The following is a 19099-nucleotide window of genomic DNA, read 5'->3' on the forward strand; positions in this document are numbered from 1 at the left end:
ATTTAGAGTTGGGAAACTTCCCTTCTAAAGGCTCATTCGTAATGTCACAATCTCGTTGAGCCATTCTTTCTTCTCTAACATGTTCCCTTTCTTGCCAAAGTAGTTCTCTTTCTCTCTCATTAGCTTGAAATTCTTTCTCAATAGCTGCAGCTTTTGCATCCTCTCTTGCCATCAGCCTCAAATTTACCTTGGCGGGCAAGTTCTTCCATACACTTTGCATAATCATTCTTGGAAGCATTACCTTTTCTCTTTGAAGCCTTCTTACCTTGTTAAGGTCTAATTGGAAAACGGGTCGACCCCGACGCTTGTTCAACGGGGGCGGGGGGGGCCCCGTTTCGGGCACTTCTTCTGCATCATCTTCATCATCATCATACGAGGCATGATCGGGCATAGAGTGTAAAGGGGTGCTGTTAAAGGCCACTTCTAGACCGATAGGCACAACTTTGAATTTAGGACAATCTTTGACAATATTCCAACACTCCCACCGGTTGAATGATTTGTTTTTGTTTGTGGTGTTGACATTATACCAAGCTTGTGCTTGAAGCTCCTACACAATGCGGGAGAAGAAATAATTATAATCAAAGTAGGTAATGTAAATTTGGGTATGGTACAAACAAATAAAAATTATATCGTTACCTGATCCACTAAACTTTCCCCACTTCGAAGATTAGCACTAGCTTGTGCCAGTGCGTCTCTCTACGTACTAAACGATTTGCTCAATAGTCTCCAACGACTGGACAAAGATTCTTTGGTTCTTTTCCTAGCAATTTTCTCAACATAATTGGTATGAATAAGACCCCACATTTCTCTCAACTGCATCTCATTACCCGAAATCGGATCATGAGTAACTTCAACCCAACTAGTACACAATGTAACATCTTCAATAGGCGTCCAATTCGTACCTACATCATTAGCCATTTTCTTGGAAAAAAATTGGATTGAAACTTTGAGAGAAAGATAGGTATTTAAGAAAGTATGAAATTGGATTGAAACTTGACAATATATGAAATTAGATTTATAGAAAAGTAAATATATAAAAGTATGAAATTGAATTCAAACTTGACAATATATGTTGAATTCATAGAAAAGTAAATATATAAAACTATGAAATTGGATTGAAACTAGACAATATATGAAATTGGATTGAAACTTTGAGAAGATATGAAATTGTGGTGTAAGGTAGAAGATAATGAGAAGGTATTTATATAAAAGTAAAATCAAATTTTTTTTCAATTTTTCAATTTTTTTTTTTGGATTTTTAATAATTTTTTACATTTTTTTTTATTCACCTAATTAATCTATACCGTTGGATTTAAACCAATTTGAATTCTAACACTCTAGATTGTGCCACGTGGCACAACGGTAACATTTCTGAATTTTTTAACTGTTTTTTCTTCTTCTTTTTTAATTTTTAAAGTCTAAAGGCGTGGACAGTTGATCTCAGATCTAACGGCTGGTATTAAATGAAGTTTTTTTATTTTTTTTACCGTTGGAAATCCAACGGTCCAAAATATATATTCGTTGTAATCTAATGGCCGTGGGGAAGCCACGTGGCTCCCCAACGGTAAGATTTTTGAGTGCGCCGTGGGCCCCAATGTCTGATTTTATGTCGGATTACGCACACCCACGCTCGCTTGAAGTCCACGCGCCTGATAGAAAAAATAAAAAAAACGCAGCTGACGTCTCCCTGACGTCAGCCCACATCAGATGGCCATCGGGCGCTCGGCCCATCACGAATCCACGGCCCGCTTGCTCGGGCAATAGCCCATTGTTCCTCAGCCCGTCCCTCCAGCAACTCCTCCTGCTAGAGCTGCTCTAATGTTTACAACAGGCCATTGATTTTTGTTTGCTTTATTCGACCTTGAAAACTGAAGGTCTTAGGTTCAAAACCCGTTGTTGGTGTGAAAGTCAGATTTGTAGTCAGAGGGAGGCTGAAATGCCTCTGTGAGTTTTCCCGACCTCTGGAAGGGGTGGATAATCGTGGCTTGCCACCAGTTGTCTCCCTTTCTAAAAAAAAAAAAAGTTAGAAACATAAGTATGCATAGAGATAAGAATAGTGTGTGAAAATTATTTTCCTTATCGAACTCTATAAATTCAATTCATGACCTAAGAGTTTGTTGCTTGAAAAGTAGTATGATGTGAATTAGTTTTTGACCATTTTTTCAACATTAACTTATGTTATATCTAATGATGAGAGTGATGATGATCACCGTCATATACGGTATGTCTATGTTTATTGAAAGAAAGAATCCATCAATAATGTTTGAGGAAGTGAACAAATTTAGGTATTTTACTTCCATGTTATGTAATATTAAATATAACGAGTATTGGATAATCTGAATTCACAGAATCACAATAAAAATATTAATTCAAACTAATTTAGATCTCTCATGCTCATAGCACTTCCGGAAGAATTTTCCCAAGTTTTGTGTGGTGATTTAAGTTTTGTCGATGAACCACGCATTTGAAGATGCAAGTTGTTTCATATGACTATGTCTTTACCTAAATTTCAAGATGCGTTCTCTCTCCATCTCTCTCTATCTCTCTCTCTGATTTTTGTTACTCTCTAGAAGATGATTTTGGTGCCTCCAAGTGGCAGCCTGTCGTGCCTTGACGACCTTTTTTTGGTCTAGTGCTTGACTTGGTGCCCTACAGGATCTTAAATGGTAAAACTCTCTTCTTATGTGTTATGTCCTCGAAGTCCTCATTTTATTTTCTTTAGTTTCTAGTTTGTTTGTAAATAGGTAACATTTTTTTAGGAGGTAAATAGGCGACATTTGGTGAAGAAGAAATGAGCAACATTGTAAAGTATTTAAGAAAAAATGATCAACAAATATTGACATATTAGCGAGAGTTTATAGTTAAAATAGTTAAGAATATTTATTCTTGTACATAAAAGTTTGCTCAGCTTAGTATTGTGTGTAAGAGTTTTTTTTGTTTTTTTTTTTGGGTACAATTAGAGATAATGTAGGAGGGATGATTTGAATATAAAAACTCAAGTATCATGATTAACACTCTAAAACACTTAAACTACATACCCAATTTATTAACGTGCATAAGATGAAGAATCATAATCTTTTAGTTGTGAAATTCAGAAAAGGGTATAAATGGAAAAGTAAATAAGTCTCTTGTGACACATATTTTCCCTACATTAAACTTAAAATATGTGTCTCATAGGATAACAAACAGAAAAGGACGTAGAGAAGCTCCTAAACAACCAATTTGTTCATAGAAAACTCAGAAACCCCTAAAATATATAAGTCCCGCTCCCACAACCAAACAAGGAGATGCAGACGAGCTCCCCGCAACCATTCAGAGCTAGCTAATACAAGAGTGCCTCCCCTTCTTCCATTTCCTTAAATCAAACCCTAGCTTAAATCCAACACTAGCTTTCTCTCTCCTTAATTAATTTGCATGCAAAGTAATTTCAATGGAGTTTCAGTTCCAACAGCCGAAGCAAGTTTCTTTTGCAGCTGCATGCATTCCAAAAAGCAGCAGCAAAGTAGGGAAGTGGAAGGGAAGAAATAATAATCGTAGAAGCAACAACAAAGCAAGCAAGTTTGTTGGCGTGAGACAGAGGCCTTCGGGAAGATGGGTTGCCGAGATCAAAGACACTACTCAAAAAATAAGGATGTGGCTCGGAACCTTTGAGACCGCGGAGGAGGCTGCCCGTTCTTATGATGAAGCTGCCTGCCTTCTTCGCGGTTCAAACGCTCGAACCAACTTCATCACCCACGTATCTTTGGACTCCCCTCTCGCTTCTCGCATTCGGAATTTACTCAACACGAAAAAAGGAGGAGGAGGAGCCACTAAACAACTAGCACTACTACATCACCAAAGCAGTAGTACTAGCACTACTACTAGTGCTAGTTCTGATCATGATCATCTGCCGCCTCCGTCTAAACAACTAGTACGGAAAAGTAGTACTTGTACTTCAACTAGCAGCGGCAGCGACACAACTTCCCTTTCGAGCGAGGTGTTTCAAGATAATTCTCTACTGTTTGACAATGTCTACAAACCGGATTTGAGAAACTGCAATGAGGACTTTGAGTTGAGTTCTTCCTCCAATACTTCTCAATCCGACCTTCCTTCATGGGTGTCATATCAAACGGGGGTTGACTGCTTCTCGTTTGCTCAACAAGCGTTTGAGTTTCCGAAACATCAGGCGGCTGCTGCTTTGTCCTCTGCGGAGAGTAATACGACTACTACTAGTACTATTAGTACGGCAGGTGAGGCTGATTCGGGGCTGACGGATTTCGAAAGGTTGAAAGTGGAGAGACAGATATCGGCTTCGCTTTATGCAATGAATGGGATGCAAGAGTATATGGAAACAGTTCATGATCCTAACGAGGCGCTCTGGGATCTTCCGCCGTTGTGTTCTTTGTTCTGCTAATTAATTAGGATCAGTTGAAGTGAAGGTTTTGTTGTTGGTGGCCATGCACGGAAGTTGGATCTCCCTCTCTTCAATTATTCTTGCAATTGTCAACTGAGAAACTGTTAGAGATTAAGATGATCAGAAATTTATTTGTATTTCCTAGCTCCCTCAACAAATGTAATTGATATCTTGTTTGTTATAAAGTAAGCATCCCTAATTTCTCTACAGCTCAAAACAAGAAACTCCGAGGAGATGTACGTTACGACGAAATTGTGGGCAATTTCACCTTCATCCATGCGGAGTAATTGTGGTAGAATTAAAGGTTACCGAAATTGTGGTCCAAACCAGTTCAGCAAAGCGAACCTCAAAATGAACAGTTTAAATCATGACATCATATTATGGAGACAACCTACACAGAGTTGTCGAATTAACTTACTAACCGATTAACACTTACAACCATTCGTTAACATGAGGTCTAAGATACAGGTCTCGAGTTTTGGGCAGATCTCAATTGTTTCAAAGACAACATTATTTCATTCCAAGTAATGAAAAGTAGATTACTTATACACGACAAACGTACTTCCAAAACCATCACAAGGGCAGAACCAAAACACAACGTGCATGTCTTTCGAAAGAAAAATGCAAAGCTAGATAAGAAACAAAATAATGGAGAGGTCTAGCAGGATAGACAGATAGCTACTGAAGGGAATCCCAACGTATTATGGTTTAGTAATCTTCCCCTTCCTCTTCATCATCAGCGCCTTCCGCCCCAACTTCCTCATAGTCTTTTTCAAGAGCAGCAAGATCCTCACGGGCTTCTGAGAATTCACCTTCCTCCATCCCTTCACCTACATACCAATGCACAAATGCCCGCTTGGAATACATAAGGTCAAATTTATGGTCAATTCGGGAGAAGACCTCAGCTACTGCAGTGTTGTTGCTTATCATACAAACTGCTCGTTGCACCTTGGCAAGATCACCACCTGGTACAACTGTCGGGGGCTGGTAGTTAATACCGCATTTGAAACCAGTTGGGCACCTGAAAGTATCCATATAGAGCAACCATTCAGATAAACACAAGGGACAACAAAAAAATAGTTTATGAAGTCAAATAATCTGCAACGAACACCCCAGCATCCTTCCTTTTAAGCCGGCTATTTTGAATCCAGTTTGTCTACAAACAAGGGTTTCCTACCATTAATATCACTACCAGTGCATACGAAATTAATGTATACACAATCACAATGAGAGTATGATATCAAAAACATGTTTTAACCCACAAACGTGTTAGAGATATACTAAGAAGATGTCAGCATTAATACAGCCTAAGCTTAACATGTATGACCATAAATAAACGTCATTGCCATTGCTTGAACTACAAGGACTGAAATACTGAAATCAATAATAAAGTAACGTCCATCTCATCAATTTCTGTGCGAATACTATTTAGGCTTATATTTTAACGAAATTAGATGCATGGAATGTCTACTCACCAGTCCACAAACTGAACTGTCCGCTTTGTCTTAATGGTAGCTACAGCAGCATTTACATCCTTCGGTACAACGTCACCACGGTACATCAAGCAGCATGCCATGTACTTCCCATGCCTTGGATCACACTTGGCCATCATACTTGAGGGCTCAAATACAGAACTTGTGATCTCAGGAACTGACAGTTGCTCATGGTAGGCCTTTGCAGCAGAGATTACAGGGGCATAAGATGAAAGCATAAAGTGGATACGAGGATATGGAACCAGATTAGTTTGAAACTCCGTAATGTCCACATTAATGGCACCGTCAAACCTCAATGAAGTTGTCAAAGAAGATATTGTTTGGGATATTAAACGATTCAAGTTGGTGTAGGTTGGCCTTTCAATGTCTAAAGATCTCCTACAGATATCATAAATGGCTTCATTGTCCAGAAGCACAGCCACGTCTGTATGTTCAAGGAGAGAATGTGTGGAGAGCACGCTATTATAAGGTTCTACCACAGCAGTGGAGACCTGCACATTTTAAGATTAGTTTCTGTAGACAGTCGCACATGAATGGTTCAAGAAAATTAAGAGAGCTATTATGTGGAAGCAGATGAAAAGGAGAACCTTCAAAAGATTTTATTCTCAAACAGCAATATTTCCTAAGTTTCCGCACACCACTATTGTTGTCTCTCCAGATGTAATATCTAGTTTCGGACTTGGCGTGCATATTTTTACATTAAGAACTGAAAAACCATTAAGTAGAATCAGATGGAAAAAAATATTAAAAAATGTGAACATTAACCGAATGCAAGCCACTAAAAATTTTGTATTCTCAAAGAAGTCATCTTGTCTAGGTTCTGAGAATCTTTCTGACCATCATTTCTGATGCCCTTCTGGTAAGAATAAACATGTCTCTTATAATTTTAGACTAGCTTTTTTATCAGATTTACTCCTGTGCTTCTTATATTAGTTTTGCTTGTTGAGGTAGCAGAACTAATTTGTTGCAGTAAACCATTGAAACAGGTACAGCATACAAAATTTAGAGAAGAAAGACGAGTTAGACAAGTGTTCACAAATACTAGTTTTAGCAGTTAAGATCTATCCAATTACCATATCCTGAACTTTTCTAAGTAATGTACCTGAGGAGAAGGATAAATCGTGAAACCGAGCTTTGACTTCTTTCCATAATCAAGAGACAATCGTTCGAGAAGTAAGGAACCCAAACCAGAACCAGTGCCACCACCAACAGCGTTAAATACCAAAAACCCTTGCAGGCCTGTGCAATTATCAGCTAATTTTCTTACCCTGTCAAGGCATAGGTCCACAATGTCCTTCCCCACTGTAGCATTCAGAAAACCAGTTATAACTAAAGTAATAGATGGAAATGCCAGTTGGACAGTGCAATATACATAATTATACCTGTGTAGTGTCCTCGGGCAAAATTGTTCGCAGCATCTTCTTTGCCAGAAATAAGTTGCTCGGGATGAAAAAGTTGTCTGTAAGTCCCAGTCCTGACTTCATCAATAACCGTCGGTTCAAGATCAACAAATATGGCTCTGGGCACATGATTTCCAGAACCAGTTTCGCTGAAGAAGGTGTTAAAAGAATCGGTTGCAGCGCCGACAGAGGTGTCACTGCATTCACACAAATACAATTAAAAGTTAATAATCCATCCTTATACACAGGTACAAGGGATTATAAGAACTTTGCGGTAACTAAGTAACTACCCAATGAACTAGTCCACATATCAAAGAAGAAATACAACAAAACAAAATGAAAAGGAGTTGTTCTAAACATCAAAACTATATTCCTATTCACAACCCCGCCAAATACCAGTTATGGATATACGTGGCACAGGAACCCACAAAAGGGAGATGTGAACGCACAGACAAGTTCATACAAGTGCATTGGAAAGAATGAAAAATAACTTGCATAACCAAGCTATGAGGAGGTAAAATGTGTTACATACCTACTACCTTGGATTTTTTTGGGTACATAAATTCTAGAAATTTTTGCCAATTCAAATATTCTGATTCCCCAGTAGGGAATTGCATAGGAAAGGTATCAATAAAATCAGATAGTTCTACATTAGCGACAGACGAGGGCGTCTGAGTTTCAATTAAGAAAGGAAAAGAGTAAATATGAAATCAGCACATTGCATATGTTCATATAACAGATTGAATGACAAGACAGTTTGCATCAAGCCACCGCGATTGCTAGTTTGATCTCACCAGAGAAGAGGCAAAAATATTAGCACAAAGAGGCAAAACATGACTGAAATTCCAAGAAAGACAAAATCCAACATTCCAAATCTAGACAGGAAGCTAAATTACAAGGCGAATTTTTTTTTCCTCATCGATTAACACCAGAATACAATCAAGGTTCCTCTAAATTGAAAACGCAACGATAATACGGATCAAAGGAGGTAAAAAGAATTGATCTCAATCACAAATTATGGTGAATTACGAAACTCTCCGCATTTTAGTTTTCATGAATGAAGTAGCAAGAAACCATGTTGCATTTAAGTTAATCCAATTCTGATCTGCTAGATTTGTTGAACATAAACATGACCCAATTCCCAATTTCATCAACAATATCCCAAACCCAATTTCCATATTGAATTGAATATCAAAACCCAAAAACTAATACTTCAATAAAAAAGAGTGGTTTTTCACAGGAATGGATTCAAATTAAAAAAAAAAAAAATCATAGAAACGCAGGGGGTGTGTGTTTGTGAGAGAGAGAGAGAGAGAGAGAGATGTACATACCTGGGCATCATACCATCAGGCTGAATGCCATGTTCAAGGCAGTAGAGCTCCCAGCACGCATTCCCAACTTGGATCCCTGCCTGTCCGATGTGTAAGCTTATTATCTCCCTCATCTTTCTCTCTCACTCTCCAATTACAAGCACAGAGAAACAACACAGGAAAGAAATACGGGAAGAAGAAGAAACAATACAGAGGAACCACTGAAATGATTATTTATTTTTAGTTGTTGAATAAATTATTGGTTGTTTGGTTGTTTTTTGGTAAAAAGTTATAATCAATTATTAGCTATTTTTGGTAAAGTAAATAATTAGTGGTTCTAGATCTGCACCCACCCCTTCACTTATATGTAACAAATCAAAATTCAAAAACTATTTTCTAATTTAAACTTTGTATTATTTCTATGATTTTTGTTTGATACGATCTATTTAGCATTTACAGTAAAAATTTTGAAGAATAAATTAATATTAAGTTCATCACTCATAAGATTGGAATATTCTACATTATATATTATAAAATAATAAAATTGAACTTAGAGATTCTCACTTAATCGGCTAAGCCCAGTCTTGTGCTAGATGGATACCATAGATGTGACTCATGACCGCATCATGTGCTATGAAAAGGTGTAGGGAAAAGAAGGTTCATGCACCAACAAATTATTAGTGTAATAGTACTTGAAAAGGATCTAGCGAGGACTTTTCTTAAGAATCCTAGAAATTGAGTAATTGTGTTTATTTATCGTATATCGTGCAATCAGTTTTTAATAAGTATTATTTATATTTAAAATTTAAATTAGAAAAACTAATGAAAAAGTTCAAAAAAAACTTTAGTTTTAATGAAAAATTACAAATAAAAATGTAGTGAATAATAGCAGAGAAAGGTAAAAATATGGTTTTTCGTTAAAAGTGAACAGTACCAGAAGTGCTTCGTTAAAACTCCATTTAAAATTTTAAATTTTAAATAATTTCTGACCACACGATATACAACGAACAGATACGATTATAAGATCATTAGGATTCCTAGGAAAATGATTCGACGAGGATCCTTTTCCACTAATTTTTGGGATGATCCACCTTCTTATTATCCAGGAAATAATAAAAATTTGAATGGTTAAAATTGCATATAATGTGGAAGGGTAATGTTAGAGAGGTTAGAATTTTAAATTAAATTTACAAATTAAATGATATATTATCAATCAAATATAAACATGTTAATTAATGTTTAACTAATAATTCAATTGCAAGTGACATTTTACCACAGTGATAGAAATATGTTGAGCTATTACATGATGAAGTGTGTTTAAATTCCGTATGTGACTAATCTAGCAAAATATATCATTTGCAAAAAAAACTAATAATTCAATCATTTAGTTTTATCACATAGATAGCAGCATGGGAGCTGAAAAGCCTGAAAAAAAATAAAATAAAATAAAAAAGATATGAGAGATTGAAAAATTGAATAGCGGCATAAGGGGCAGCGGAAGCAGGGGAGGAAATCAAATGGCTAGTGTGAAAGCAGTGGCTCTTGTCACCGGAGATTCCAACGTCCGAGGCTCCCTTCATTTCCTTCAGGCATCCAACGGTCTCTCTCTTATCTCTCTCTTTCTCTTTTTTCCTACTGTCTCACCGGAAATCAACTGAATGATGAACAGGAGGGCCTACACACATACAGGGGAGGATTAGTGGCCTCTCTCCTGGCCTTCATGGTTTCCATATCCATGCTCTTGGTGATACCTCCAATGGTTGCAATTCCACTGGTATCTCTATCTCCCTCTGTTAATTTCAGCTTAAATTCTTCTATTAATGTAATTTTTCATTGCATCTAGGACTTGGTTCTTGCTTCTTTAATGGGTTTTACTTGATTCCTACTCTTTGTTTTCGTTGGTGGGTGGTTTCTGGTTTGGACTTTTCAAATTTTTAATCTTTGATGTTTAAGGACCTCATTTTAATCCACTGAAGAAGGAGCATGGAGCTCCTTCAGATAAGGAGCGTCACGCCGGCGATTTGGGTAACATTGTTGCCGGCCCAGATGGTATGAACAACTACGAAAAAGTATTGCTTTTCTTTTCTGTGTGTAATAAATTCAGCGTTCTACTAAAGTTGCGCTCGCACTCACTCTGCAGGAGTTGCTGAGGTTTCTCTCCAGGACTGGCAGGTAACAATTCTTTCCCTTTTATAAAAGTCGAAATGTGAATATGAAGAACTATGTAGGCCTAGATACTCTTTAACTTTATTCTATGGATAAAGGATTGAATTGGTAGAAGAAGCGCATGTATGTGCATGTCATAGGCTTATCGGCAGCTAAAGATTATTCATAATTCACATGTCCTTGGATTGCTGTTCATATTCTAATTTATAATATCTTGATATCAATCTTAGATTCCACTAAGCGGACCTAATTCGATTCTTGGGCGAGCAGTTGTAGTGCACGCTGATCCTGATGATCTTGGTAAAGGTGAGTGTGTCAAATCTGGTTGGCAAATTGTTTGTTTATCACGTTTAGGCTACTACAACCTCTTTGTGAAGTTTGGTATCTTCTTTGATGATTCGTCACAAAAGCATTAAGTTTACCTATTCCATGATTATTTCGCTCAAAAGGGATTGGACATGGTACACAATATGATTTTGAGGCATCTAGCCCTTGATTATAAATTTCTTGTCACTTCTTGCTTCTAATGGACGATCACTTTGTTTTTTGTTTTTAAGGGAAGAGGTGAAGTTTTAATTCATCAGAGAAACTGTGCATATTACTTGATCACTCAAGTTTTTGAATCTGAATTATCAGTATCAATTGGCACTTGACCAGCCACTGATTTTACTACACTTTCTAAGTGCAAAACTGCAATGAATTTCTTTTCATGGAATTAAAATCTTATGAGACTTTATAAGGTTTTTCAAAATTATTAATTTTGAAGTCGTTAACCCTATAAGGCTATTGGAGATACTGTAATAAACATGAATGTGCTTTATGATTTTGCAAAGCATCTTCTTGAGCTTATATCATGGAGACGACAATCTCACGATAATTAAGACTCAATTATGGTTATTCTTTTGCTGTGAAATTTTTCTTTCACTTTTGTAAGGTTTGTGCCAATCACTGAACACTCCAAGAAGATCTCTTCCACCTTTTGTTATTCAAATTAGAAATTGTTGTCTCAGTAGCCCTTCATACTTGAGAAATAATTTTTCTTGCATACCTTTTGGGACTTAATTGTGACCTTAAGTTTTAACAGAAAAACTGGCGACTTTACCTTTTGGCATCTTCCGTTATTTCATAATTCCGTTTTTAGTGCAAATGACAGTGCTGTGGGTTGATCTCTGATTCATCTCCGCACAAGAGTGATATCATCGATGTTTTAACCCAATGTCTATATATCCCTGATTGAACAGGTGGACATGAACTTAGCAAGACTACTGGGAACGCAGGAGCAAGAGTTGGATGTGGTATGTATTCACTTCTTTAGCCATTTGCTGTTGCTCACAAATTGTTTATATCAAATTCAGCAGTAGGGTCCGGCAAACTGTTTTTCGTCATTCCTCTATTTTCGCTCTTTTTTCTCCCCTTCCCCCTTTTCGTCTGCAACACCACTTCCTAATATTGGTAATATTGATTTTCGACAGGTATCATTGGCCTTAAGTCATCTGTTTGAAAAGAAGAATTGCTTACAGAACAGAAAGCAAACAACCTAATAAATGTGGTTTAGTCCTTTCTTTTTCCTCCTTTGTGTTCAGCGTTCCTTGTGCATGTTATGATAATATTCTAGGGGTATATGAGATGAAACTTTGGGGACAAGAAGTATAATTTAGGGGTCTTTGGTAACCATTTCGTTCTTAGTTTTTAGTTCCAATCATCCTCCGATAAAGTACTAGATGCCTAGTTAATTTGGTTTTTGAATATTACAAACAAGCATCTGGATGAACAATGCCAGAAGTGTTTACATTTACATTGATACAATGTGATTGAACCATTTTGTTCCGGTAAGTCAAAGTCACTTTCAAGTCTTAACCCACTGCATGGATTTGATGGGCTACAGTCAAATTTTATTGCAACTGCTGTTGCTGATGTTCCGGTACAATACGTCGCTTACTCTCACACCTGATCCCTGTAATACATTGCATCAGGATAAAAAGTGATGTTTTTATGCCAGCGATATTCTAATTAATCTAACCTTAAAACCGTTGAAGAGATTCAAGGGAATCAAACTTTGATGCACAAAACCTATTTGGCTACACTCATGATGTGCGATGGACGTTTATTACCTGAACAGGGCAGTCGATGTTGCCTTGCCTGGGCAGTAATTTTGGTCAATTAGAATGGGGTTTTTGACATTAAGCATTACAGCATCAAGGAACTGGATCCTTTGAATATGCTAGGTCTAGCCCAAGACTTAATCCTCAAGCCATTTGTGGTACCCTTCAAAACTGCTTTCTTAATCGACACGTTTTGAACTCCTTCCTCTTCAAAGTCTTTGGCCGAACTCCCTATACAGCAAAGGATCACCACATGCATGCATGCATAAGTCAACACCAATTTATTAACTACGTACTAAGGGGTTTAATTATCGCATATTGCAATACAATAATGATGGATCTGGTATCGACACATTTGGAATTATCAATACATTTGGTTATCAACGCATAATCTTATTGGCACCATATCAACAATTAAATCGTTTAAAGAAAAACGGATATATATAACCTTATGCCATGGCCAGGTCCACATGATATTTGCTCGATCCACAAGTCCTTGGTGCCAGGGCCAATGGAGACACAATCATCCCCAGTTTTGATGGAGGTGTTGAAGATTGCCACACTTCTTGATAATTGGACGTGGATGCCATCAGTGTTGGGGCTATTTCCGGCGGCATTCACCGTGATGCCTTCAATCTCAACATCTTGGCACCCGTTTATCACAATGTGGAATATCTGGCTGTTCAATGACGTCAATCCCTTGATGCTTATGTTTTTCGAGTTAGTAAATCACAGACTCTGCGATCCAACCGCAAACAATAGAGAATTATAAGTTGGACCAGCATTAGTCCGATTGATTCTTAATAAAAGGAATGAACAAGACAAAAGAGTCTCTGGAAATCTGAAAGTAAAATTACTAACCGTGGCTCCGTTGGGACAGTCGGTGCTTCCTCCAGCTAACTTGCAAGCCCACAAAGAGGTACCTTTGGCATCAAGTGTGCCTCCCACGATGGAGATGCCTGTCACTCGAACAAAACTGAGCCAGTTGCTATCTCGGCCTAGGACTGGGTAATCAGAGGAAGCCATCAATGTTCCATCGACCCGGAAAGTAATGCGAGTGTTTTTGCATTTGTCACCTTTAAACACCATAGCAGAGGGAAGCAAGTACCTGCTTTAGGTACACTTATCGTAGTGGGAATCGTTGGAGGCACATGCTGCACCCCATGCATTGAGAAACGCTTGTGTGGAATCCGTTACACCATTAGGTTTAGCTCCAAAACCTCGAACGTCGTAAACCAATGAACTCTCAGCAACTGAGGACTGGTGTAAAATGTATAGAATCGTGAATACTACAACTAATCTGCAAAAGCAACAACTTGTAACCTCCACCATTTTTGCAAGTGATGAAAGTCGAATAAATGAGAATGGAGAAAAGTTGGAAGAGTGAAGGGGTAGTTATACTCTATACGGTACATGCATGCATATTTGTGGTACGTAATAAAATAAAGAGGTTGACATATTCAGATGATGTGGTGCGGATTTTAAGAAATTAATATTGTATGGTATAATAGTACAATACACATACATATATAGAAATTGTATTAAGAAAATTGCGCCGGAAATAAGCCGACTAATTGCTTCAAATGGATGTGCGCGTGTTTGCTTATGAGCTAATTACTCTGTTGTATAGTCAAGTAGTCTTATAAGAAATAGTGTGTAAATATTAATAAAAGTGAGGGAAAATGAAGGGTAGCGTCAGAGGTTAAGTCGTCATTGAATTGTTAATGAATCAATTTGCCTCTCAATCGGGATATTCCAACTTGTGATCTCTTTTGAAAGTTTATAATAGAAACATCATTAGACTTATAGCTAGTTGGTCCACATATACTGCCTCGAAAAAACTCAAAACTCTCAAATATTAAAGCATCCGTCTATATTAGAAATTCTTCCCGCATATTTTTCTTCATGAGTTCACGGTTATGTTAGTTGACAGATGTCAAGCTGGGGTTTTTAATACATTGGATGAGAAGCATTTTAATTTTTTATTATTTTAAATAAATATTTAACCTTAGTTATGCTAGTGTACAGAAGTCAAGCTTTGAAGGTGATGGTAAACATACACCATAGTTTATTATGACGAGCAAAAATGCTCCCATAAATCCGACGTAGACAGATTAAAGGAAGCATGAACAACAATAACAAATTGGAAAGATCTGTTTGATAAAGCCAGTAATTTGTTTGATAATCCATCAGTAAATTTAGTACAGATATACTCAGGTACAGATTGCCACCCATTATAAAGTCTCCAGACTTTGCACATCTCCTTTTCGTCATGCAAGAATTTTACCGATTCTGGTCGTGGCTTGTGCATCAGTCGCCTTCCAGAAAGCTTTTCTGAAACTAGTGCTCTTATCTGGTGGCATCAATCTAGCCCCTCAACCATGTGTTTCTGTAAGATGAATTGTCGCGCAGCGAAGCATCATGTGGCTTGTATTCCATGAGATAGCTGTGTGGAAGCTTCAAGTTCCGCTTGATCGCATCTCTTAAAGCCATTACAGCCTGGTCAACAAAGGCAAGGTCAACAGATTACACTACACACACACACACACACACAGAGAAAGATTAGTCACACAAGCAGCAAATTGCAATAAATTACCAACCTGATGATCAGAAGCATTCCGGTTCCAGACACTCAATATATCCTCGTTGAATCTGATGCTTAGTACCGCACCGCATATGTTCTCTCCATAATCAAGCTGGTCACCCACCAAGGCAAGAACCTGTGCATAACATGTAAGTAGGCGCAGAAATAAGTTCTAGTATACACATCTCTCCTCTAATGAGGATATACCACGTTCAAATACCCCCAAATATCTCAATTTACAAAACATAAGAGAAAGCCACATTAAATTAGCAGTAAAACACTATAATAGAAACACTCTCATATAAACACATGTATATGCATTAATATGTCAAGCACGTCCAGGCATTTGTATATACTTCTATAGGCTCCATTCAGACAGCATCCAGAGATTAGGAAGTGTACTTCAGAAAAGATGCCAACATGTGTGATTCAGGGTTTAGGCTTTAATGCTAAGGTTCTGGGTAACAAACGACCCCCAAGAGTTGAAACCTAAACCTAAAAGCATCAACCCATTGCCATAAAAGTGTAAAGTGCTGTTCTTACGATCTGGGATCCTGCCAAACAGGACCCCGCACCTGAAGCTGCCAGAATATTGCCTTCTTAGATCAGTAAAAAACAACTGGAAGCATCACTTGAATTGCAGAAAGATTTTCATTACTCAACAAAATCAATGAGACAAGGTACCAATGAATAGAGAACGCAGCGTAGTATTTTAAGCTACGTAATCCAGAAAGTAACTTATTAGCCAAATTAAAAATAAACCCCTACTTCATTATGAGCACATCAGTGCAAATACTTTGAAACCTGACAGAAAATACAAAAACAGCTTCCAAATTACTACATGGCTAACATCTATTCTAAACAGGGTCTCAACAAGGACAAAAAAATGCATTGCTTGTAAGAGTTGGACTAATAAGTGAACTCCACTGTGGTAATTCGTAATTAAATTCCCATTTAATATTCCACAACCAAGAACTGTAAATTTAACGCCTTAATAGGTCCGAAACAAGATAAGCAACTCTAAGAAAAACATATGGTTTCTTTTTGGCGAACCAGGTAATAAAACCTGTATGGATTCGAAGTTAGTTGTGTATATCCAAGTGAAGCCAATCTTTCAAATTTCAGACTTTTTAGGGTGCTACCAACTATATGGGGTGGATGATATATTCTTCGAAGGTATCACTGACATTTAGGCCATAAGACACCGAGATAAAGAGAAGTATCAGTATATGTCAACGCTGAGGCAAAAAAACTTCCCAGCATAGCAGTGAAAGAGGACCACAAATTTGATGAATATTCACCAAAATCTCAGTCCTCCTATGTGATGTGCAAAACAAGAGCTTCTTGGTCTTGACCCAAGTGGGCTTCTTGATCCTGTTGAGCTCAACATATATGGATATACAAAGCCTACAAGTTTAATCAGTGCATTAATTAGCATCTCTTAAAGCTTCATTCAAAATTTATGTATTTTTACAAAAGCTTCATTTTTGTAACTTTTACTATATGTTTTCACCAATACTTTGATAAATCTGGACTACCGATGTATTCCCTTAGTACCTATTTTTCATCCCTACAGTTGGTAAGAAAAGAACTATAGTAAAACAGATGCAATGCAGAATAGTAAGTTATACTGACACCCTTAACCTTGATAAATTAGAGTTTTTCACAATTTTTACAGAACTTTCACTTCATGTCAAATGTATATGCAACAAGGTATCAATTCAAACAAATTCTGCAGCACACAAGACAAAAGATGGAATACTATAATTTGCCAATAATCATGATTACTGTGTATTGCAGGCATAAATCTTCAGAAAGGCAACATGTATAGGAAAATTAGACGACTCTTCCAAAAGTTTAGAAAATGTGAGAATTTCCTACTAGAAGCCACTTAAGCTTCCAGTAGGATAATTTTTTCAGAATTTTAAAAATGAAACAACACCATCAACTGATAGTATGGCCTGGAAATTGCACAAGACCAAAACAAAGAGAGAAATTCCAGTTTTTATCCTTACCAGGTCCTCCCAAAAACGTCCCGACACAGCCTTTTTGAATCGTATTATCCATTTGCCACCGTTGCAATTAGCAGAGTCCTGAAAAACAAAAAAGTACACACTAATTCTGTCATTTAAAAAGTTTAACATCTCTGAACACTTGCATTCTGTAAGAAGGAATAAGAAGCAAAACTAGCCAGTGATTAGAAAGAGGAAAATGAAAGTCAGGTTTCAGATATTTACCTCCCAGAGAGGGCGAATTCCATCCTTGAAAAGATGCAAGTCTGTTGGACTAGGCAAAGAAGAAGGTCGGGCTAGGTGGCAATAACTGACCCAAAAACCTTCAACCTTATGTTATCCAAGCAACAAGAAGTCAACAAAAAGAAACGATTAGACTCAATCACATTTCCTCCGGCAGAAATTAAGGTAGATGTTATACCGTACTGAAGTCGACAATTTTCTTTATATTGTCTTCATATGATGTCTGGCTCCGGATTCCTGGAGTTCGGCGAGTGTACCAATATACGAACTTGTGCTAATGATAAAAACATAACAAAAGTAAGTGCTACAAGGACACAAAGATTACCAATTGGAACCTGCATTTCAAACAGAAAAATGGAGGAACACAACTTGGGCATGTGAAAGACCCACAGTAGACAAAGTGAATCAACGAAACCCGGTATCGTTTTACAAAATTGACAAGAACAAAAGACGGAGATCAAATTAAACTGACTCAAAGATAGATAATCTGCAGCAAGCCAAATCATTCAGCTCAACTTAGAGGATTAACAGTTTAATCATAATAAAGTCAGCTCACTGAGAAGCAATTCACTAATGAAAGACCACAAATTTATATAGATGAGCGAATCTCTCTAGGTCAATCAATCTAAACCCTATACATACACACATATATATACAGAGAGAAAGGGGGAGAGTAGAGAGGGAGAGAGGGAGAGAGAGAGAGAGGGGACCTTGAGAGGATGGAGGCCAGCTTTGAGGTCGCGAGCATGGCATTCACGAACTTCATCGGATTCGTTGGGATGATTATCGTGAGAGTCTAAGAGTGCTTGCGCGTAACTGGTGACGTTGTTGTTGTTGTTGATCTCATTGTTATTGTGGTTCGACTCCTTTTCTGCTATCAACTCCATCCTCCCCAAAAGCCCTAATTCCGTCTTTCTCTTCTCTCTCTCTCTCTCTCTCTCTCTCTTCTCTCTCTGCAACGCACAGCAACAGCATCAACGGAAGAACACCGTATGAAGTGAAGGAAGAAGAAAAGAAACGCGGCTGCCGCGTCTTGTTTCGGGCTTTTTATGACATGGTATTGGGCTCAATTTCAATTACCCGCAATTGGATTTTGGGTTGGACTTAGTTACTTTATTAAGGGTATCTCTTGGCAACCAAAAAATGCATGAAAATACAATTATACTCTCCACACATAACTTTTTTGTTTTTTTTAACAAACCACACATAACTAATTTATGTTAATTAATAAAACACTCATTATCAACCAAAATCTTATGAAATTATCAATTTAACCATCTAATTAAAACATAGCATGAATAAAAAATATGAGGTAGAAATGTGGTTTTTCATTAAAATAAATAGTAGCAGGAGCTTTTCATTAAAGTTCTCATAAAAATATGGTATGAATAACATT

At 37.4% G+C, this 19099-nt stretch overlaps 4 protein-coding genes and 1 pseudogene across 4 annotated transcripts; 2 read left to right on the forward strand and 3 right to left on the reverse strand.

Annotated features, from left to right (window-relative positions):
• The first annotated feature begins 2489 nt into the window (after positions 1 to 2489).
• On the forward strand, positions 2490 to 4736 carry LOC103944455 (ethylene-responsive transcription factor ERN1-like). The gene has a single exon (XM_009354918.2). It carries the CDS (start codon positions 3431 to 3433, stop codon positions 4391 to 4393), a length of 963 nt encoding a protein of 320 aa, XP_009353193.1. The 5' UTR covers positions 2490 to 3430; the 3' UTR covers positions 4394 to 4736.
• A 150-nt stretch (positions 4737 to 4886) lies between these two features.
• Positions 4887 to 8947, reverse strand: LOC103944403 (tubulin alpha-5 chain). The gene is made up of 5 exons (XM_009354854.3): positions 8618 to 8947; positions 7269 to 7483; positions 6989 to 7188; positions 5869 to 6377; positions 4887 to 5414 (listed from the first exon to the last, which is right to left on the reverse strand). The coding sequence occupies exons 1-5, from the start codon at positions 8728 to 8730 to the stop codon at positions 5102 to 5104; spliced, it is 1350 nt and encodes a 449-aa protein (XP_009353129.1). The 5' UTR covers positions 8731 to 8947; the 3' UTR covers positions 4887 to 5101.
• A 1076-nt stretch (positions 8948 to 10023) lies between these two features.
• On the forward strand, positions 10024 to 12595 carry LOC103944401 (superoxide dismutase [Cu-Zn] 2). The gene is made up of 7 exons (XM_009354853.3): positions 10024 to 10195; positions 10266 to 10370; positions 10550 to 10645; positions 10737 to 10768; positions 10993 to 11068; positions 12004 to 12057; positions 12235 to 12595. Exons 1-7 carry the CDS (start codon positions 10114 to 10116, stop codon positions 12261 to 12263), a joined length of 474 nt encoding a protein of 157 aa, XP_009353128.1. The 5' UTR covers positions 10024 to 10113; the 3' UTR covers positions 12264 to 12595.
• On the reverse strand, positions 12504 to 14196 carry LOC103944453 (annotated as a pseudogene).
• Positions 14197 to 15005: 809 nt separating this feature from the next.
• On the reverse strand, positions 15006 to 18720 carry LOC103944398 (eukaryotic translation initiation factor NCBP). The gene is made up of 6 exons (XM_009354850.3): positions 18414 to 18720; positions 17882 to 17977; positions 17686 to 17790; positions 17464 to 17541; positions 15465 to 15584; positions 15006 to 15363 (listed from the first exon to the last, which is right to left on the reverse strand). The coding sequence occupies exons 1-6, from the start codon at positions 18588 to 18590 to the stop codon at positions 15232 to 15234; spliced, it is 708 nt and encodes a 235-aa protein (XP_009353125.1). The 5' UTR covers positions 18591 to 18720; the 3' UTR covers positions 15006 to 15231.
• Between the last annotated feature and the right edge of the window lie 379 nt (positions 18721 to 19099).

Source organism: the organism of the source record quoted next, unplaced genomic scaffold, assembly GCF_019419815.1.
Source record: "Pyrus x bretschneideri cultivar Hongxiangsu unplaced genomic scaffold, Pyrus_bretschneideri_v1 Contig131, whole genome shotgun sequence".
NCBI lineage: Eukaryota > Viridiplantae > Streptophyta > Magnoliopsida > Rosales > Rosaceae > Pyrus > Pyrus x bretschneideri.